Source organism: Carcharodon carcharias, chromosome 2, assembly GCF_017639515.1.
Source record: "Carcharodon carcharias isolate sCarCar2 chromosome 2, sCarCar2.pri, whole genome shotgun sequence".
NCBI classification, from domain to species: domain Eukaryota; kingdom Metazoa; phylum Chordata; class Chondrichthyes; order Lamniformes; family Lamnidae; genus Carcharodon; species Carcharodon carcharias.
Window position 1 is genome coordinate 20,401,489 of NC_054468.1, and position 22,501 is coordinate 20,423,989.

At 45.2% G+C, this 22,501-nt stretch overlaps 1 protein-coding gene across 4 annotated transcripts in view; it reads left to right on the top strand.

The window, feature by feature from the left end:
* Positions 1-22,501, top strand: part of LOC121275438 (glutathione hydrolase-like YwrD proenzyme) — a 90,896-nt gene that overhangs the window by 62,783 nt on the left and 5,612 nt on the right. For 2 of the 4 annotated variants that reach the window (XR_005942423.1, XR_005942424.1), the window contains exons 8-10: positions 788-950; positions 5,015-5,185; positions 7,882-7,966. Coding sequence is in view for 2 of the 4 variants with exons in the window: in XM_041183034.1 (XP_041038968.1) it covers positions 788-950; positions 5,015-5,185; positions 7,882-7,966; positions 11,518-11,762 (664 nt within the window). In the remaining 2 variants the exon portion in view is untranslated. Of the gene's footprint in view, positions 1-787; positions 951-5,014; positions 5,186-7,881; positions 7,967-11,517; positions 13,029-22,501 lie in introns of those variants that run through there. The other 2 variants (XM_041183034.1, XM_041183035.1) reach the window with 2 other exon arrangements.

Genomic DNA, 22,501 nt, shown 5'->3' on the forward strand with positions numbered 1-22,501 from the left:
AATGCTGGTCTTGCCAGTGATGCCCACATCCCATGAAAGAATAAAGGAAAAAAAAAGGTTTAAGAAAATCTGGATCTCACTCTCTTTAAGTCTGTGCATGCTGAAGGTCAAATTGCAAGAAATTTTCCGGATTGCCATCGATCGATAATTTGTGAAGTGAGGTAAAAGTGTCAAGGGATGTGGAGCAAAGCTGGACAAATGAAGTTGAGATACAGATCAGCCATTGAATGGCAGAAGGCACTGAATGACCTACTCCTGCTCCTGTGTAAACCTGAATCCCCAAATCCCTCTGCACTTGCCCTCTTCAAAGTACAAATATTTAGGTCAAAATTAAGTCAAAACCTCATTTAATGAGGTTATTTACAGACTAATCGTGCTTCAGTCAGTTATTTTTTTATGAGATACCGGTGAATGCTCGGGTCCATTGCTTACCTTAGATTAAAGTATATGTACTTAAATTAATTGCAAGTCTTGATATTTGGAGCTGTATCAACACCAAGTCAAAGAGACATGTAGTGGAAATGATGTATTGACCCATTAGTAACCAATTGTAAATGGTGGTGGACTTTATACTTTGGGTCTGCTCGAGGTCCTAATCGGGTTGCTTTTTACTTCCATCAGCTTTCTCTTAGGTTAAGCTACCGTTTTTTTTTTCCAAAATGCTGGATGTGTTTTTGTTTTCAGTTTACTGGCCATAAATTAAAAAAAAAATAGATAATGTATTTTTCAGGACTCATGGTGTGTGACTTTTTGTTTTTCTTTTCCTTTGCCCCTTGTGGATTATTAGGATAAACAGCCAGTCTATCCATGGCAACCCTTGTGGGACTGGTGGTGACACTGTTTACTTTACAGCGGTGGATGCGGAGGGAAGTGCCTGCTCTTTCACCAATAGCAACTACTCGAACTTTGGCACCGGACTTGTACCAGAAGGCTGTGGATTTGCCTTACAAGTGAGCAGAATGACAAACAGCACCCACACACCTTTTGCGACAGAGCGGGAAGCTATCTGCAACTAGGAAGTGCTGTGTAGACTATATATAGAGAATACGTTGAAGCGTTATAGGGAATGGTGGCCCGTGGAAATAAATAACCCATCTGGGAACAGTGAGCCTAAGAACTCATGAACCATGTCAGTGGTTGTGACTGATAATGCTTGAGCAGGAGACTGAGTATTGCATAGAAATTACAGCATAGAAACAGGCTTTTTGGCCCAACACCAGTGCTTAAGCTCCACATAAGCCTACTCTCATCCGATCACCATATCCTCTATTTCAATCTCCCCTCATCTGGATGTTAATGTAGCTTCCTCATAAATGAATCTATAACATTCACCTCAACTACTGTATCTGGTAGTGCATTTCCCATTCAAAGTTTCTCCTGAATTCCTTATGGATTTATTTGTGACTATGTTATATTTATGGTAAAAGCAAAAAACTGCGGATGCTGGAAATCCAAAACAAAAACAAAAATACCTGGAAAAACTCAGCAGGTCTGGCAGCATCTGCGGAGAGGAACACAGTTAACGTTTCGAGTCCGCATGACTCTTCAACAGAACTAAGGAAAAATAGAAAAGAGGTGAAATATAAGCTGGTTTAAGCGGGTGGGATAAGAAGAGCTGGATAGAGAGCCAGTGATAGGTGGAGATAACCAAAAGATGTCACAGACAAAAGGACAAAGAAGTGTTGATGGTGGTGATATTATCTAAAGGAATGTGCTAATTAAGGGTGGAAAGCAGGACAAGCAAGATACAGAAAGCTCTTGTGGGGGTGGGGTGAAGGAATCAAAAAAGGCTAAAAGGTAGAGATGGAACAATGGATGGAAATACATTTAAAAATAATGGAAATAGGTGGGAAAAGAAAAATCTATATAAATTATTGGAAAAAACAAAAAGGAGGGGGAAAATCGGAAAGGGGGTGGGGATGGAGGAGAGAGTTCATGATCTAAAATTGTTGAACTCAATATTCAGTCCGGAAGGCTGTAAAATGCCTAGTAGGGTCCAGTGAAGCTCAATGCAAACTGGAGGAACAGCACCTCATCTTCCGACTAGGCACTTTACAGCCTTCCGGACTGAATATTGAGTTCAACAACTTTAGATCATGAACTCTCTCCTCCATCCCCACCCCTTTCCGATTTTTCCCCTCCTTTTTGCTTTTTCCAATAATTTATATAGATTTTTCTTTTCCCACCTATTTCCATTATTTTTAAATGTATTTCCATCCATTGTTTTATCTCTACCTTTTAGCCTTTTTCGATTCCTTCACCCCACCCCACCCCCACTAGGGCTATCTGTACCTTGCTCGTCCTGCTTTCTACCCTTAATTAGCACATTCCTTTAGATAATATCACCACCATCAACACTTCTTTGTCCTTTTGTCTGTGACATCTTTTGGTTATCTCCACCTATCACTGGCTCTCTATCCAGCTCTTCTTGTTCCAACCCCCCCTTAAACCAGCTTACATTTCACCCCTTTTCTATTTTTCCTTAGTTCTGCTGAAGAGTCATGCGGACTCAAAACGTTAACTGTGTTCCTCTCCGCAGATGCTGCCAGACCTGCTGAGTTTTTCCAGGTATTTTTGTTTTTGTTTTTGTTTTATACTTATGGTGCCCAGGTTTAGTCTCCCCCAACAGTGGCACCAGTTTGGTGTAGCCTCCTAATTTGTATCCTAAAGGTTTGATTTTCCTTTCATTATTCTACTGTACATCAAGTGGGATCAATATGCAGGGAGCAAACTGACAAAGCGGCCTAAAATCAAGGCCGAGAACGAGAGAGCATTGACTGTCAGAGATGTCCTCTTTTAGATGAGATGTTAAACTGAGGCCCCATCTTCCCGCTTGGATGGATGTAGAAGATCCCATGGCACTATTTTGAAGATGAGCAGGGGAATTATTCCCAGTGCCCTGGCCAATATTTATTCCTCAGTGAACAGCACAAAAATCAGATTATCCGGTCATTATCACAAATTGGCTGCCGAGTTCCCTACATGCCAACAGTGGCTTCCCTTCAAAAATGACTTCATTTCAAAGCGTCCCGAGACACCCGGTGGTTGTAAAAAGGCGCTATATAGATGCACGTCGTCCTTTTTTCTTTTCAATCTGCCTGACCCCTATTTTCCTCCCTCACTCCCGCAGCAACCTATCCTGTTCCAGACTGAACCACGTGTAAATAGTGGGGGTTGAGACTGGGCCTTGTGAGCTGGCCCATTTTCCAGCCTTTCTTTGATGATTCCAGAGACACTCTGGAGACGTTTTGGGATTTGGGGGTGCGTGGGGGTGGGGGGGGGTGGTGGAGGTGGGGGAGGGGGTGTGGGGGCAGGCGTGTGGCTGGGGATCAGTGATAGAGAAGCTACTGGCGTCTCTTGGAGGATCCTCACTTCGAGACACAAACACGCATCCTTTTTCAGGCTTGGCACTATCTGAGATCTTAGCAAAAAAAAAAATCTCTCATGATCTTTGAACCTCTTTCATCCCGTGTAAGCAATTGCCTTTCCCTTGGATGCTGTATCAGAGTTTCCTGCTTGGTGATGGCTGGCAACTGTTTACCGGTGGGAGATCCCAATGGAAGCCCACCCTGTATAGTTATTGACCAGTGCTCAAAGGCCAAGACACGTGCCTGGCTGAACTCAGCGCCAAGCCGAGGTCCAGTGTCCAGTTGACATCAGTGCTAGACTGTACAGGGCATCAGTTACTCTGCTATTCTTTGGCCCTCCACCATACTGAACCATCGTGTTGAACTTTCTCGCTAATAAAACACTAAAGGAAACAAAACCACACAAAAACACCCTAACAATGTCACACAGAGCAAGGACCAGAGCAATTCTTATTTCTAAAAGTTTTACGACGCAAACCAAACAAGAATTCCCCTGCCTTATCTGGATGTCATCACTGTCTCACTACCAGAAAACGGGGGTGGTGGGGGGGGGGGCGGCTTTGATAGAGGAACTTCACTATAACTGGGAAGGAATTTAGGGGTGAAACTGGACAGAGGTTGGCTCCCAAATCAAGCAGAAACAGGATTGCTGCCCATTATTGAACATACCCAACATTCAGTCGATTTGTATCAGTGGAACTGAATATGGGGAGGAGTGTATGACAGGCAACCAATGCTAGATCAGCTGTTTTGTGTTCCTGCCCCTGTCCAATTTCAGGCTACGTGTACCAATCAGACATTTTTTGTTGAGCACTGAACATTAATATATACTGAAACATTTTGGTTGAATATTTGGAACTGAGGTTAATAATATTGAAAGATTATTGATTTTATCCACTGTGTAAAATATATTCTTATGAGTCATAGTCACTTTGCAGAAAACACCTTTAATATCGATTTGGTTCATTTTTTTTTCATTTCCTGTGTAAGGAAAGCTTGGAATATATATTAGATCTTACCAAGAACAGTCAGTCACCGGCTGTTTATTTCCTTCCTGGACACTCGTCACATTTACCACTTGGAGCAGTTCTAACTAAAACACCCTTGAGGTGTTTGGCTGCAATAAGATTCACTTGGGGCTCAATTAGTAGCACTCTTGCCTGTAACCCCGAAGGTTGTGGGTTCAAGTCCCACTCCAGAAACTTGAGCACGTAATCTAGGCTGACACTCCCACTGCAGTACTGAGGAAGTGCAGCACTGTTGGAGGTGTTAAACTGAGTGTCTATATGATTGCTCAAGTGGACTTAAAAGATTTCATGGCACTATTTCAAAGAAAAGTCAGGGCGTTCTTCCTGGTGTCCTGGCTGATACTCATCCCTCAACCAACATCACTTAAAAAAAAATCAGATGATCAGATTAAAATCAGATTGCTGTGTACAAATTGGCTGCTGCACATCTCCACAGTCAAAAGTACTTCATGGCTGTAAAGTGCTTTGGCACATCTTAAGATTGTGAAAGGCAATATATGACTTTTCTTTTACAAATTGTATATTATTCTTCTTTGGCTTAACGTAAAAATGGTTTAGTATTCTCCTTTGACTTATCATAAAAATTGTATATTATTCTCCTTTGACTTATTGTTTTAGAACAGAGGCGCTGGTTTTTCGCTGAGCCCTGAGCACCCAAATTGCCTGGCACCAGGAAAGCGGCCCTACCACACCATCATCCCCGCCCTTGCCACATCTGCTGCCACTGGACAATTTGTGTGTAGCTTTGGGGTGATGGGTGGGTTCATGCAACCTCAAGGCCATGTGCAGGTAAAGTTTGTTATTTACTGGGCACTGGGCTGTGATAGGTGTAAATAGCTCTACTTCTATGTTACTTGCTTTGTCTAGCAGTAAGTTAGATGGCGTTATTTCATGCCCCCTTCATGGTCTTGCCTCTTTATCTCTGTAACCCTCCCAAATATCTGCGATCCTCTCGTTCTGGCCTCATCTGCATTCCCGGTTTGGCGGCCATCTCTTCAGTTGTCTAGACCCCAAACTCTGGAATGCCCCCCCAAACACCTCTCTGCCCCTCTACCTCACGTTCCTCCTTTAAGACACTTCTTGAGAATACCTAGCTTTTGGTCATCTGCTCATGTGGCTCGGTGTCATACTTTGTTTTATAATGCTCCTGTGAAGTGCCTTTGAGATATTTCATTACATTACAAGTGCTTTATAAATATAAGTTGTTGTCGATGGGTGTTGCTGACAAGGCCAACATTTATCGTCCATCCCTAATTGCCCTTGAGAAGGTGGTGGTGAGCTGCCTTCTTGAACTGCTGCAGTCCATGTGTTGTGGTTACACCCACAGTGCTGTTAGGAAGGGAGTTCCAGGATTTTGACCCAGCGACATTGAAGGAACGTTGATATATTTCCAAGTCAGGATGGTGAGTGACTTGGAGGGGAACTTCCAGGTGGTGGGGCTGCGTTATTAGGCCCCGATGGGAGCACGGAGGTGGGCCCGTGCATACATTTCCTGTTGCTGGCTAGCGTGCCAACTCCCGGGTCCCATCCCCCCACCCGGGCCATTTTCCCAGAGGTGGGATTGGAGGCCGGAAGGACTTCCCACCTGCAATTGGCAGGTAGCCTATTCAGCTTGTTAAAGGCCTGTTAAGTCTTTTTTCACCCATTATATCATGGCAGATCTTTACCTCAATTGCATTTAGCTGCCCATTCTATATACCTCTTGGTGTTGGAGGTGATGATGTTGTTGACAGTCTCAAAGATTGTTCAGTCACAATGTTTTAAAATATAGAATTCTGATTGAATACTGTACTTTCATACTAGATTAGGTCATTCACACATCTAGAGGGAACTTCCACTGATGTTTAGTCAGCCATTAGCCAGGATTGGGAGCGTAAACTCCTGAAAAACCGTACTGTCATTTCAAAACAACTGGTTCGCTGCTCCATCTGTTGGTTAAATCAGGGATTTGCAACTTCAGTTTACTTTGAGAACTGCAGTTGCCATGACTCAAAAGAATTGCCAGATTTGAACCTTGTTGCATTAGTGTAGTGCGTACCAGCATCAACCCTTTCTCTTGACACAGCCATCAAACTTCCTTATCAGCCAGGTCCAATGGCACTTCAAAAATTGTATATAAACAGAAAACGACTAAACCAGTTCAACAGTTTAAAGCTATTTAATCTGGTAAAATTTAATTTAGTTCATGAATTTAGATTAAATGCACAGAATTCTGCTATTTAAAACAGATATGGATTTAGAGCATAAAATGAGACTATTCCAGTAGCAGTCTATGGTTCTGTCTAAGTGACAGAGTGCATTTATTGCACAGATTAGGTAGCTTGGGAACAATATTCTGCTGATGTACCAAGAACACTGCAGGTAGTACTCACTGCATGGGAAGCAGAAAGTGAGTGTGGAGAAAGGTAAGCGCAGAGCTATTCTGTACAGGACAGTTCCAATGTTCCAACAGGAATTGCATGATTTTTGCAACTGCCCAACCTTCCCTTCCCTCTCCTTTATTCATCAGATTAGCTTTGGTTTGTTACACACAAGGATTTCAGTCTTCCCTGTCCCTTACGATCTACAGTTACGTAGTGAAATATCACTGGACTTGTAGTCCAGAGGCCCAGGTGATTTCTCTGGGGACGTGGGTTCAAATGCCACCGCGGCAGCTGGTGGAATTTAAATTCAATAAATAAAACCTGGAATATAAAGCTAGTGATTGGCATAAAAACCCATCTGATTCACCAGTGCCCTTTAGGGAAGGAAATCTGCCATCCTTACTTGGTCTGGCCTACATGTTACTCCAGATCCAAAGAAATGTTGTTGACTCTTAACTGCCCTCTGAAATGGCCTAGCAAGCCACTCAGTTCAAGGGCAATTAGGGACAGGCAACCAATGCTGGCCTCACCAGCAACACCCACATCCCATGAAAGAATAAAAAATAACGGTGTATTTATAAGGCGCCTTTATGTAGCCGTATGCTCCAAGGCCTTTCACCTGAGCATTATCAGACAAAATGTGACACCAAGCCGCAAAATAGAGATTAGGGCAGATGACCAAATGCTTAGTCAAAGAGGTAGATTTTAAGGAAAGTCTTAAGGGAGGAGAGAGCAGTGAGGGAGCGAAATCTAGAGCTTCAAGCCTTAACACCTGAAGGCACGGCAGCCAATAGTTGGGTGAAAGAAATTGGGGGTGGTCAAGAGACCAGAATTGGGAGGAGCAGAGATCTCAGTGGGTTGTTTCTTATCTTGGTGAAGTCTTTCTAAAGCCCTTGTCCCATCACCCAGGCCTCTCGAAAAATGCTCTCTGCAAGTCTTGGATTCATTTTATTGGGCTGAACAAAATATGGCAAATATGAATGAAAAGGAACTAAGCTCCTCGAGCAACTAGCCAGAGTGTTGCATTGATAATCCAACTCATGCCTAGTCTCAACTTGGGATATTAAAACCAAGAGGATTGATCTGACCCGTTTTAACCGAGCTCCTTTCTTTACCTGCAAGGTATTGCTGAACATGCTGGAGTTTGGGATGAACCCACAAGAAGCACTGGATGCTCCTCGCTTTTGTGTGGAATGTGCAAAATCAGGTAGTTCTTCACTTTGTCAAATAATTGGATTGTTGATCGAGCATTTATAATTGAGCTGCATTGGGAATTTAAGCAAAATATTTCTTGGACCTTCCATTATCCATCCATGTGCCCAAAGTGATCCTGGACTCCTGACCACACTCAATTTGTGTTTGAAACAGAGCAGCATTGGGCAGGAAATGGACCAACAGTTCCTCTTGATATTCTTGCCGGTGGGGGTGAGGTGGGGGCGTGGGGTGAGGGAGGAGCACATGTTGATCATTATCGAAGAAGAAGAAATCTTAGAGTGAAAAACAGAAGCCTGAAAGGTGGGTAGGGTAGCAAAGCAAGAATGTGTGTGTATGTGTTAGGATGGGTGGGGCATTTGCAGGAGAGAGACAGGCATGGGGAACAGGACATGATGCGACCAGATCAGTCTGAGGAAGGAACTTGCATTTATATAGCACCTTTCACAACCTTAAGACATCCCAAAGCGCTTTTCAGCCAATGAGCTTTATTTTTCATGTGCAGTCACTGTTCCAACATAGAGAAATGAGGCAGCCAATTGGTGCACAGTAAACTCCCACAAAACAGCAAAAAGGTAATGGCCAGATGATCTGCTTTAGTATCGTTTATTGAGGGAGCAAATGTTGGCCTGAACACTGGGGAGAATTCCCCTGCTTTTCATCATTTAATGCCATGAGATCTCTTCCATCCATGTGAGAAGGCAGACAGCACCTTTGTTTAATATCTCACCTGAAAGTTAATATCTCACCTCCGACTGACGGTGCAGCACTCCCACATCATGGCACTGGAATATCAGCCTAATGTATGTGCTCAAGTTTCTGCGTGGGATTTGAACCCCTAATTTCCTGACACAGAGATAAAAGTGCTGAGCCAATGCTGACACTCTAGCGTACTTTTGGCTAATGTTTTAAATTGTGAAGTGCTGGATACAAGCTTATCGAAAATACTTATCAACATATCAACATATTACTTTCAGTCATAGTATTTGTTGTTCAGTAGATCTAGGTTCTATGTACATTGTGTTGAAACTTTTAAAAGACCTGATTAAACCTCTAGGGCAACAGCCTGGATTTATTGATTTATTCTGGTTGCTGACTGAAGGTTGTGACTGACTTCATATTCAATCGAACTTGTAATAGCTGGTGACATTCACATTGCAGGGAATGAGTATATAAAGAGTGTCATGAGAACAGGGAATGTTGCTACATTTTAGGGTGCTAACTCTGCCCAGCATCTTAGACCAGGCTCGTAGATAACTTCTCCCTCCCTGCATTGTACCCAGCCAATATCTGAATCGTTTACATTAAGCCCTGGGATTGAACAGAAAATCCTGATATGCAGAACAAGCACCCTGCTAGACCATAGTTTAGACTAACAACTGCTGTACAGATATATTAAACAATAAACGGATAAATGAATGGTGACAATGACAGACGGTAGACTTTAGAGACTTAACTATCCCTTCTTGCAAGATAGAAAATAATAATCACTTGTATAGAATAAAGATTTGCATTTATATAGCACCGTTTACAATCTCAGGACATCCCAAATCACTTGACAGCCATTGAAGTCCTTTTGAAGTGTAGTCACTGTTGTAATGTGGGAAATACTGCAGCCAATTTGTGCAAAGCAAGCTCCCACCAACAGCAATGTGACAATCTGTGTTTGAGGATCAATATTGGCCAGGATACCAGGGATAATTCCCTGGCTTTTGAAATAGTGCAGTGGGATCTTTTATACCCATCTGCCGGCAGACAAGGCCTTGATTTAACATCTCATCTGAAAGACAGCAACTCCCAAGTATTGTTTGGAATGTTAGCCTAAATACTTGTGTCCTTGAGTGGAAATTGAACCCACAACCTCCCAGACATGAGAGTGCTAGTAATTGTGCCTATTATATTAAACTGCAGTGTTCTTGAATGTATATATGGTAGTATATGGTAGTTGACTGTCCAGTCTCATTGACTACCAATGGCATCAGACAGACACAATAGGAACAAGACAGGTTGAGAAATATCTTCCAGAATTTGACCGCGACAAAAGATTTAACTGTATCTCTCAGAAATGCGAAAAGAGCTGCCAGTCAAGCATGTGTACAAACAAAGTCTACAAGCATGCTAGTATTTGAACTGAATTCCTTGGCTCCTGCCTCAAATACATGAGTCAGAAAGGGTGGGGTCTTCACTCCCACTTCCGCCAACATTTATTTTGGTATGAATTGGATAGATGGAGAAGGTCGACTGCCTCCTTCCCCGTTTTCACCTCTCTCTCTGATTGGCTGCTGGAACGGACACCCACTTGAAGAAAAGTTGTTTAACGTCTTTCCTCACGATGCCTCAAAGTGCTTCACAACCAATTAAATAACTTTTTGAAGTGAAGCTACTGTTGCAAAGTAGGAAACGCGGCAGTTAATTTACACACAGCAAGATCCCACACACAACATTCTGATGACTAGATAGTCTGTTTTAGTTTTGTTAGTTGAGGGATAAATGTTGGCCAGCACACAAAGAACTCCCCAACTTTTCCTCAAAATGGCATCACGGGATCAATTGTACCGACCTGAGAGGACGTCGGTTTAACGCCTGATTGGAGAGATGGCACTTTCGACAGTGCAGCACTCCCTCAGCACTGCACTGAAGTATCAGCCTAGGTTTTGCACTTAAGGGCTGGATTTCCCCTCCAGACGTGGGAAACAGAGGTCGGAGGACTATTCCCTGGTCCTGAAACTGGCTCGGGAAGGGGGGGCGGGGGGTTGGGGGTGTGGGGGTGGTGAAAACAATAATTCACTTGTAATTTTCCCAGTTAAAGGCCAGAGGGAAGGTTCACTGCCCAATTAAGGATGATAGGCAGGCTATTGAAACTGAAGGGCCAATCAAAGGCCTTCCAGCTTGAAAAGAGCAGCAGCCATGTAAGGGAAGGGAGGGTACTTCAATATAGAAGTGCACTCCCTCCAACTTTTTAAGAACCTTTAATAAAATACATAGATTCAGCAGATAGGCCTCACACTACCCTGACTAATATTGCTCTTTCTTCCCTGTTGCTGAGTCAAAATTCTGGAACCCCCTCCCTAACAGTACTGTGGATGTACCTAAACCATATGGACCGCAGTGATTCAAGAAAATGGCTCACCAGCACCTTCTGCAGGGCAATTAGGGATGGGCCACAAATGCTGGCCTTGCCAATGATATCCACATTCCATGAACAAATAAAAAAAGGTAATCTTCACTTTTGGGCCCCTCTTTAGAGTTTTGCAAACTTTCTTCTCTGGCAGTTGAGTGTCTTTCAATCATGTAACGTCTTTCGGATGCCCTTCAACATGTACAGCCCAGGAATCTTCCCCATTGGTGTTGCCAGCTAGCAATGGTTAAATTTTGCCATTTTTTCATGAGCTTTCTCAGAATACAACCAGTTTCCCTTTAAATATATGCATAACATATACATATAAAGTGAAGATTGTGCTAATGATCCATATTGATTGAAGCAAATACGCTGTTGCACACAAGTCATGAAGAACAAGAGGGCAACTAATGTCTCTTTCTACGCAGATGGTACCTGGAAGCTCTCATTGGAAGAGGGGATCTCCCAGTCTGCCACACAGGACCTGATAGCAAGAGGTCACAATGTCCATTGGCCAGTTTGTGGACATGACAGGTCTCTGTTTGGACGTGGTCAGATTATCACCAAGGGACCATGGTGGGAATCACAGCGTGCCCTTGTGGCTGAAGATAGCCAAAAAGTATTATGGGCTGGGTCTGATCCTCGAGCAGATGGTTGCGCAATTGGATTCTAGGTTATTTTGCAAATATGATTTAGGATGAATTTAGGATTGGTATTGTAATGTTTAGTTGATCAGTCCTGGGTTTATCTCATTGAATGTTATTGTTTTATGTGCTCCTCATCACCTTGAGAGTCGTGCATGATATGAAATTAAGCTTTAAGAAGAAAGAGAGAGAGCGTAGCGTTGACATCGCGCGTTATCACGTCTCAAAGAAAGGTACCAAAGTGTATCAACATCAAATGAATTGCTTTAAAGTGTTGCAAACGCTGAAAATCAGGGCAATACAGCACCATTTTTGTGCACATGTGGCAACATAACAGCAGAAAACACTTGAGATTAATCACATCGAATTTTTATTTAACCAGCGTATTTCTACATACAAGCATACAAATACGATGTTGGTATGTAGCAATGTGCTGGTTAAATAAAATTTCTCGTTATTCTTTAAATCTTACGGTCCAGAATGGGTTTGGTGATTTCCAAAATAGAAGCTAAAAGACTCTTGTGAAGAGCGGCTCCAGTTACGAAGTCAGCAAGAAGCACTCGACACAAATTATTCTACAGTGAGAAGCTAAGGTTGAAAGCCCAAGAACTATCTGGAAGAATGCTAGTTTGAGAAGACCAGAAGAGAAATTAAGCTATATTAAGATGATGTGCTTAGGTGATGGCAGCTTTGGTTCGAAAAGCCCACAACATGGTGACGAGAAAGAGGAAAGGAGTTCTGAAGACTTGGGAAAGAGTGAGCTGGAGTGGGAGACTGTGCATAGAGTCTTGACTTCAGTGCCTTCCCAGTCATGGGCACTGAAGAGAATCGAAAAGCAATAATGTTGTGCCAGCCTATTTTTTCTTGATAGATAATGGGCTAGATTTTTGCGTTGAACATGATGGTGAGGCTGGCTGTGCTCACTGTGGATGTGGAGCAAATTGAAAAGCAACTTCCGGAGTCTGCGCACGCGCAGTTAAACATGGAAATCCGAAAGTTGCCGGTCTGAGTTACCCTGTTCCTCTATAGGCTGCCCTATAATAGAACCCCGCCAATAAAAGAGGCATTTGAATCTGTGGAAGGACATGAAGCTGCTGCACATTTCCAGCGGTTACCCATGAAATATGCCAGACAAAGTTGTGAATTTTTATCAGCATGATCAGTGATAATTATTGACATACAAATTCTCTGGCAGTGAAAAATTAAAAGTACAAGTGTGGATTCTCAGTCCTTTAGAATTAAAGTGCTGTTAGAGATTTTATGAAAATAAAAATTAAACATTTTTTAATACTTTTTATTTCTGTTTCTTAACTTTCTCTATCCTACCGTTCCCGTTCTTTATTTTGCTTCCCGTAGATAATTTTACAGTGAATTAAGTCTAATTGATACTTCCTGGTTTAGACTGTTGGTGGAATTTCCCGAGCCCGCTGGTGGTGGGTGTGATAGGTGGCGTGTGCGGAAGACATGGCGCAACTTGCTTCACAATGGCGTGAAGGCAGGTCGCGACCATCCGCTCAGCTCACCGAGGGTGGGCCGTCTTTCCTGCCATCAGTCGGTGGGGAGCTAATTGTAAAAGGCAGTCCCGCCAGGCTCTTGGAACCCCGCCGTATCGTCCGTCTCCATCGGTGGGAAAGCACCACCCAGGCCACGTGCACTTGGCGGCCTTCACTTTGGGGGAACTGAGGTGTGAGCAGCGGCATTCTCCACAGCTCACCCATTGTTTACAGGCCTCAGGGGCACCGGGTTGGGGGGTGGGGCGGGGTTGGTGGAAACTGATGGCTGGCCCCGGAGGCAACTGCTGAGGGGGGGTGGGGGGGGGGGGGGGGGGGGGGGGTGTCTGGGGGCAAGTGCTGGCCAGCCTCGGAGGCGACTGTTGTCGGTGGGTGTGGGGGGGTCAACTGCTGCCCTGGCGCTGCATCCCGTGCACAGGCAATCGAGGTAGGGGGTGGGGTAATCAAGGGGAGTGGCCCACGCATTAGAGGCACCTGTATAAAGCGACCATGCCTCTGCAACTGAGACAGATCAGGCGCAGCCACAGTGATATGATTGGGATCGGATACCTAGCCTGCCCATCCATGCAAGCAATGTGGAGGCACCAAAGGGCCACCAAGCGTTCCATACCTTACCAACCTCCCAAATACAACCACCGCCCCCCCCCCCCAACCCAGCACGGTCCGCCATCACTTTATTGGACCGCAGAGCAGTTGGCCTGCACACGTTGTACAATCTCCTCGCCAACGCTGGTCATGTAGCAGTCACTGCTGGAGGTGCTCACAGCCCCTTGCAACCCCAGCATCCCGGTTTGGACCAGTGACCCCCCCCATGTCGCAGGTTGACAGGGCAGCCATGCAGAGCACTCACCTCTCGCCATCCAAAGGGTGAACAGCACTCTCCGGGAAGTGTTAAGAGGCGGTCACAAAGAGGGCCAGGAAAGGCGCTAAGTACAGCCATGATAACCAAGTCTCTATCTCTTTCGTGCTGCAAGAAGACCATGTCAAGATCATGGATCCTAGCTGTATGCCTGATGGCCTACAGAGACCATAGAAGTCGGAGGAGAGGGTGACTGAGTCTCCTGGCTGTGCAAAGGCAGGAGCAACAACCTCATGAAGGAGGGGCAACAGGGACTCCCACACACGCTGCCCAGGAGCGACAGTGAACCATGGCTGGTCAGCACCTAGCTACATCCAGGATCTAGAGATATTGTCAGCCATTCCTGCAGATGACTGAGAACCAGCGTCACCAACGACTGCACATGTCCAGGGACCTGATGGCTCACATCCGCCACTTACTGCAGGACTTGGCGCCAATGGGACATGGAGGTCATCTTCTGCCAATGGCTGTGAAAGTGACCGCGGCACTTAATTTCTATGCCAGATGCTCTTTTCTGGGCTCCACAGGTGACCCCTTTGGAATTTCACAATTTGCCAACCACAAATGCACCCATGAGGTCACGGGTGCCATCTTCTCCATGCATTTCGCCAGGGACCGGGACAGCCCGGATACAAGGGCCTTTGGATTCACCCTGATCTCAGGATTCCCACAGGTGCATGGAGCGATTGACCACACACCAGGTGGTGCTCAGGTCATTTGCTACACTCAGTGGATTTCATCAACCGCAAGGGCTTCCACTCACTGAACGTGCAGCTGATACACAACCACTAGAAATGCATCCTGCAGGTATGTGCACGGTTTCCAGGGAGTGTGCATGATGCCCACATGCTGAGTTGCTCGCAGATCCCTGACATCTTCCAGGGTCCACAGAGGCTTAGGGTTGGCTCCTTGGGGACAAGGGCTACCTGCAGAGGCCATGGCTGATGACATCTGTGTGCAGCCTCAGACTGCAGCAGAGCGACGCTATAATGAGGCTCATGTAGCAGCTCACAACTTGGGGCGGCAGACCATGAAGATGTGGTTCCAGTGCCTGGACCGGTCTGAAGGAGCCCTGCAATACAGTCTGCAGAGGGTGTCACACATTGTCGTCGTCTGCTGCACCCTTTACAATCTGGCACTGCAATGGGAAGAAGAGCTAGCTGAGGAGCATTGGAGGAGCTGGAGGTGTACTCGATGAGAAGGATGCTGATGGGGGTGAGGGTGAGGGGGTTCTTGGTGATGACTTTGATGGGATGAGGCTCTCACACAGACTATATGAGGGAGGTAAGCTTGGGGGCCCTCATACCTGTCAGATTTGTGGAGGATAATGATGACATGCAGTCAGGTGTCCCCATAGATCCTCACGTCACAGTTGTGAAAGTTTGACTCCAGTCTGGCTTATGACAGTGCCAATACACTCTGTGATAATGCTCCTGTCATGGAGACGCAGTGGAGGCCCTAATCATCACTCAATTGCAGGAGGATGATGACAACATGCAGTGAGGACACTCCGTAGATTTTTACACAGCATCTGAGAATGTCTGACTCCTGTCTGGCCGAGGGCAGCTCACTTTCGCTCCATGATCAGGGCCATCACAGAGACACAGCCATGGAATTTCAGATGCATCTGACGTTGTGTCTGGCTTCAGCACCTCAGCCCTTCAGGAGCTGGTTGTCATGAAGCTATTAATGTATATAATGTTACTGGAAATTGTTTTAAATTGGACTTGTAATGGGGTCTGTGTCTGCGGGTGTGCCTGTGTGTCTTAATTGGATTAAGGCCAGCTAGCTTGGGTGCTTTGATGTGTAGTAGTTTTGAGATGTAAACAGTAAGGTAGGAAGTATATTTACATTTTGTTGAATAAACCATTCAAAGACTCGGGGTGAATTCTTGCACCTAGCTAGGAGACATCAAGCAATGTGTTTATATTACTAATAAAATTGGTACAATGACAGGGGTTTTATTTTATAACGAGTTCAAAGGGCCTGGTGATATAATGAGAATTTACAATCAAAGGGAAGGCTAGGTATATACAGGAGAGTTTTGTGTGTGGAAGTTAGAAGCATGTGACATCTAAGTGCTTGTAGGCTTACAATTGTCTGCAAAGGAAACAAATTAAAAGGAACCTCTTTTTGAATTTGTAAGATAAAATGTGCTTTGCCTGGTGTCTGTTTAAGGCTATGGGCTATTGTTGCCTTGGGGAAGATTACCCTGGGAGTGATTAATTTGGGCATTTGTTTACTAGTTATTATGGTAGTAATTTGTAGATGTGTATGTGTTCAATTTCTTATTAAAATTAATAAATATTTAATTTATATATTAAAACCTCTGGATACTTGGTGGTTTCATTTCTGAATTCAGAGTTGCATCTGAAACATACCAATTGAAAATATATGTTATGACATTTGTTTAATGTTTCCCACTGGGATTTTAAATAACCACCTTTACCAACTGCTGTGCTATAGCACTGATGCACAGCTTCACTGATCGCAGATGCTGGTGCGATGGGGGCCAGCCCCACCTTAAAGGTGCTGAGAGCACACAGAGAGAATGAGAGAACTCTGTGGCACCTGCCCACTACATTCTGGCAGCAATGACCAGCACCGCCAAGGTGCAGGCATCAGTAATGTTTCCAGGGAGTGTGAGGCTGGGCCATCACTGTGGTCTGAAGGCCGCACAGGGAAGAGGCCCTGGACTAAGACACTTGCCTTTAACTTGTGCAGAAAGATTTCACATCTGAGTGACAGGAACATTGCTCATCAGAGCAAGAAGCCATAGGCAGGGAGACATTCTTAGGAGTTTACTGACAATAGTGAACAGTATGTACAAGTGATCAACACCCGTGGCCAGGCTGTGCAACTACTTTTACCTAACTTTCCTAACCCTGCTGCTACGTCTCAGTGCTCCCCGGACATCCACAGCAGAGGTGGAGGCTGCCTGCTGACTGTGACGCCCTGTATGTGATGACTTTGGTGAGTGTCCTCTGGAGGGCTGAGACCTGGTGGGACCCAGCTTGCTTTCAGGGTCCTGCTGTGCGGCAGTGGCACCCTCCTCGGCCTGTGAAGCTGGAGCTGTGGAGGTCACAGGAAGAGGGGAGTCAGATGGGCTGGTCACTCCTGGAGTGACCTGGGTGGATGGCCCTGGAGCTTGCACCTGCTGATCCTCCTCCCTATTGGTGCCCGAGGGCCCTTGGCTGACTCCAAGAGCGGAAGGGGTAGCTGGAGTGAGATCGAGCTGCCCAGCACCCCTCTCGCATACACACTGTTGGAGGCCAACTATGGCATCAGTGATGGAGTTGAGCCCGTGTAGCAGTGCAGGAGTGACGTCCTGGACCAAGGTCTCCATGGTGGCTGCCATCCTGCCAGTGTTGACCTCGGTGCGTTGTAAAGCTGGTGCTATCGCCTCAGCCTGAAGACAGATAGGCTCCTCCATTGGAATCTGAGGAGTGCAGCGGACACCCTTCCTGATGTTCCTGAGCTTGTCTTTGCAGCTCCTGCAACCGTGACATGACTGAGTCCAGAGGTTCCTCATCTGACTCGGACTCAGCAACGTTCTGGCCTCCAGCAGTCCTCCGAGTGCTAGGCACCTGGGAAGTCCCTGCCTGCCCATGCTGTAGATCAGAAAGTGCGATGTGCTCACCAGACTGTGATCCCGAGGCTACTCTAAAGTTAGGTCCCACCGAGATGTGTGTCTCTCTGCGCTGGTGGAGGGTGTGGGTGTGCACTGTGATGGGACTTCACGGAAGGTGCCTTCAGATTCCTCCTCAGAGGTTTCTTTGGGGCTTGATTGGAGGCCCTGGGTCATGGATTCTGTCGGCTGTTTCCCAGATGTGCCTGCGAAAGCAAGGGGAGATAATTAGTGCATGGCAGTGGCCTGTGAAACAGGACACATCATTCACGGCATGGTTGTCTGATGGATGTCGCACTGCTGGATCCTCACTTGGTAGAGCTCTGCCAACCTCACCGTCAACACAGGACTGGTCCCAGTCATCGCCGGCCAGCTGGATGGCTCTGTTTTTGAATTCTGTCAGAACTTTGATCTCTGGCATCCCTCCATCTGTCTGCGACCTTTCCCTCCTACTGTGAGCCAGTTTGTCCTGCATGGATAAAGGTGGGGAGAGTGTATCAGGACTCCTGCCGGGCCAGATGAAAAGCATGCCTGGCCTGAGTGGGTGGTGAGTGGTCCCATGGACAGGATGAGGACAATGACAGTGTGTGTGAAAGGGTGAATGGTGATGTCCCTTGTACTGGCAGTGAGTGAGGGCCCTGTGGATGTGTGATGGGATTGTGAGTGTGTGAGTTAGGAGTGATGAGAAGAGTGACTTACCCTGGCGGAATGGAGATCATTCACCCTTTTGCGGCACTGGGTGGCTGTCCTCCTCTGCAGGGTGTTTGCACTGACCACCACTGCCATTGCTTCAAGACAGGTCGGTGACATTGCTGCCCATCTTGCGGCCAGAGTGGGGTGTAGAGCACATACCAGTGGGCCTCCGTGGCTTCCAGCAGTCGCTTGAGGGACCCATCATTGACGCGGGGGGCTGCAGTCTTTTTGCCTTTGCTGGCCAGGCAGCGGTGGTGAGCTGGCGGCGATGAGTGCTTTGCTGGCGGCTGCCTTTTAAAGATAGCGGCCACGGGGCGATGCAACAGCGGGGCGATGGCAGGTGGGCAACTGAGAGCCCACTCGCCATGGAAATGGTGTGTTTCACGCAAGTGAATAAATAATGATCGGGTTCGGGACGCTATCGTGTGAAAACCCGTCATTTTCGTCGGTAGGTAGGACTCCATTGTACCTGCCTGCTACCTCAATTATCCTCTGTATGTATCAGCGAGGATACTTCAAACTGATTGATTGAAGTGCCATGCTGGTGCTTGCCGTTTTCACATATTCCACAATACAGGGCTCTGCTCTGGGTCAGATGCCCAATGACAGCCAGTTGCCATTCAAAAGTCTGAAGAACTGTAGGTGTAATGAACAGCGAGTGCTTTTCCTACATCACTGACCGTAAAGTCCTGGACAATGTTTATTTTGCTGGCCTGCATTCATATCTTTTGACTGTATCTAATCCAGTGCAATATTACAACATTTTCTTAGGCACACTTTTAAAATTTCCAGCAAAATTTAAGTCTTTTTCCCTCTTTGGAGGAGCAGATTTCAGTGTCTGGCAAAGAGCCATTCACTCTTGAATTTATTCATTAAGTAATTTGATGAACATTTCTTTCTTTGCTGTTGTCTTTACAAACATTTTTAGGGATTATTGGCAAGTAAACAGGTATGGAAAGGGTATCCAAAACAAACTGTTGTTTCACAATTTATTCCCTATAAATGACTGGTTTGAATTCATGGTTTAAAACTCAAATCTATTTTCAGTTACAAGATTGCAATGCAAAAACCATTTTTCAGTTCCTTTTAAGTTTTACAATTTCATTCTACACGGCCAATTTAAATGTTATCATTGGTACGTGACTTTAACAAGGTATTGGCCAGGCATCCACAGGTATGTGACAAAGACACCCAGTTGGGGGTGAAGGATAGAACTGGAACCAATTTTTACACATTTTTATATTTATCTACAGAGTTACACATTACAAGCTTACCCCTACTAACCCAGCAACCACTGTGTTAATCCATTTCTCACGTGATCATTGTTGTGATGCTGGAGGACTGCTGGCTTCAGTGAGGTTGCGGAGTTTGGGCACCTGTCTTCCCAGTTTCAGCATCCTGTGGAGACATCACTGGTGGAAATTCACCAGTGCCCGAAGGTGCCTTTGGTAGATGACCCAAGTCTCAATGCCATATAAGAAGGGTGGTGACAACAACAATGTTGCAGACTAAAGCCTTTGTCATTTTATGGAGTTTTCTGTTCTCGAAGACCTGGTTGCATGACCTCCGCTTTGATGAAGGCCCATCTCACTGCAAGTCAAACTTTCAAATGTGCAGAAAATAAGAAACTGTAGCAACTTCTAGAGTTAGAAGACTATCATACAGCACAGGAGACAGTTTGTGATTGCGTTCATAGATTAATTGATAGGGATTATACCCTCCAATCATCCAGAGTGAATACTTTGCTTGAACGACCCATGCTGGGATGGTTGTCAACTTGCAGTTTGTTATATTTTAGCATGTAGTTGATCACCACATGGTCCCTTTCACAGAGTATGTTGCTGAAAGGATTGTCAGCTGTGGTATTCATGGGCATGATGTTCATGTTTTCACACATGCCTCTGAACTCATCATAGGTAAATTACCCTCCATCAGGAACTTTGCTGGTGTCCCAAATCTAGTCCCTATCCATTTTTCCATGATTTTGTCCATAAGAGCCCATCTGCCCTTACAAAGTATTGTTATAGAAAGACTAAATCTGGTCACCAGGTCTACAAAATGTAGAATGAAAATATTTCTGTCTTTGTCCCATACCTGTGGATACCTGGCCAATACCTTGTTAAAGTCACGTACCAATGAAAGGCTTACAATGGCTGAGTGCTCAGATACCTTTACAGATTTCATATCTCTCACTAATCTTTTCTATAAGCCTGTGTACTCTTCACCAACCACACATAGATCTTTGAAGCAGGATTTTTAACCTTTCACATGTGGGAAGAGCAAATTGTCTATCTAACTGATGAGAAAATTCACTTTTTGCCTCCAATTCTTATCACCTGATTTCATTAATACTTGTCCAACACTGATGAGAAACATCAGATATGTTAAGAGGTTACAATAACGTTAGGTTAACCACAAATAAATGCCTTCTCGTGCTTCATTTGTGCATTTTTCATAGGTTTATTCAGTTGCATAGTTATCTCACAAGAAACAACATCAATATTTATAAAATAGCTTACTTCAGCTATTTTACATGAAATTACACATTTTTTTAGTGACCTCAATATTTTACCACCACCAAACTTAAAGCAAATAGTACTTTAATATTCTGTAATCATGCATCTAGCTTCATGACTAAGTGAATCAAGGTAACTTTTCAACCAACCTGTCCCACGTACTGTCGAAGTGCAAGTACTATTTGGTATTGCACACTTGAGTGAATCGGTAACTAACACATTCATCACAAGACTAAAACAATTCTGTCTTCTGCTGTAACTACCAGATCTGTTAAAGGTGCTTTCATCCTGTCTCTCTTTAACTCTTTCCATTATATGGACTTCATCCGCATTGAGCATCTGGACAATTTTGAAACCTGGAAATCATGAGTCCTCTATTCTTTGTGTCATCGTGGAATGTCTCATTTGTTCCACAAAGGCTGAAGCAAATGACTATTTGTCCAGGAATTATTTCAAAGCAGCAGACATCTGATCCAATGGGGGTTTCTCCTCTGGGAACCGAACACCAATTAGAACCAGGATCCTGTCCCTGTCCAGCACAATCCAGCAGTTTAAATGCTATACTGAATCAGGGATTCTCAAATGAACTTCATCAACCTTCTTCACAATCTGTTGAAGTCCATAATCTATTTCTCCATGGAATGACCATTTGTTTCTTAAAACCTATCAAAGTCTGACCATGCTTCTCTGCATTTAACTGATCATCTTTTTTTTGTAAACTTCATCCAAGAATGCCAAGGTCCAAACCTCCATAATTATCCAACAGCTGGACATCTAGCACTCAAGATACTGCTGATGTTACTTCTTGCAGGAAGTATGCCATGGGCATACCTTGTTTACTCATTGATGAGAACATAACTTGTGTCCAAATATCTGCTTCATTCTTCCACTGGTGATATGGTTCAAACTCCAAGAACATCAGTTGTTAATCGTACCCTGACAGTTTACACTTGCTTTTTGTCATTTTCCACAATGGCCAGTAGGATTTTAGTTTTCTGTCTGGAATGTTGTGGGAGGATGCAGAAACAGGCATATCTTCCACTCAACCCAATTCTGAGGCTTAACATCCGTTGGGACATTAATTGCCTTGAGATGAGACTTCCTGGGAAGAAGGCCTGCCTCCAAGTGTTGACAACCAATCAGGAGCGCTGGCCAATACTGGGACTGCACATATGTCACTGGAGCTGGATGCTGGAGTGGGGTGGAGGGGGTTAACGCCAGGGCCAGGCTGCCAGGCTGGGTGAGGGGAATCAGGGGCAAGTGTGGGAGGGGGAACGGGGGGGGGCTTTCTGGAGTTTGAGTGTGGTTGGCCCTCCGATCCAAACTGGCCCATAAAGGAGGAAACTCCCTGCCTTTGCCGCCTGGTGCTCAAGCAGTGTTACTTGTTTCCTACCTGTTGCCAACCTCAGCCTGCCACCCATGAAATAGTGGTGCGGGCTACTTAAGTCCCTCAATTGGCAAAAGAGCTGCCCCACTGCTTGTAAAATTGTATTGGGGGCAGGGGCAAACAGATAGGCATCCATGGCATTTTATGGGCCTCCCCCACCAGCCTGCAAACCCA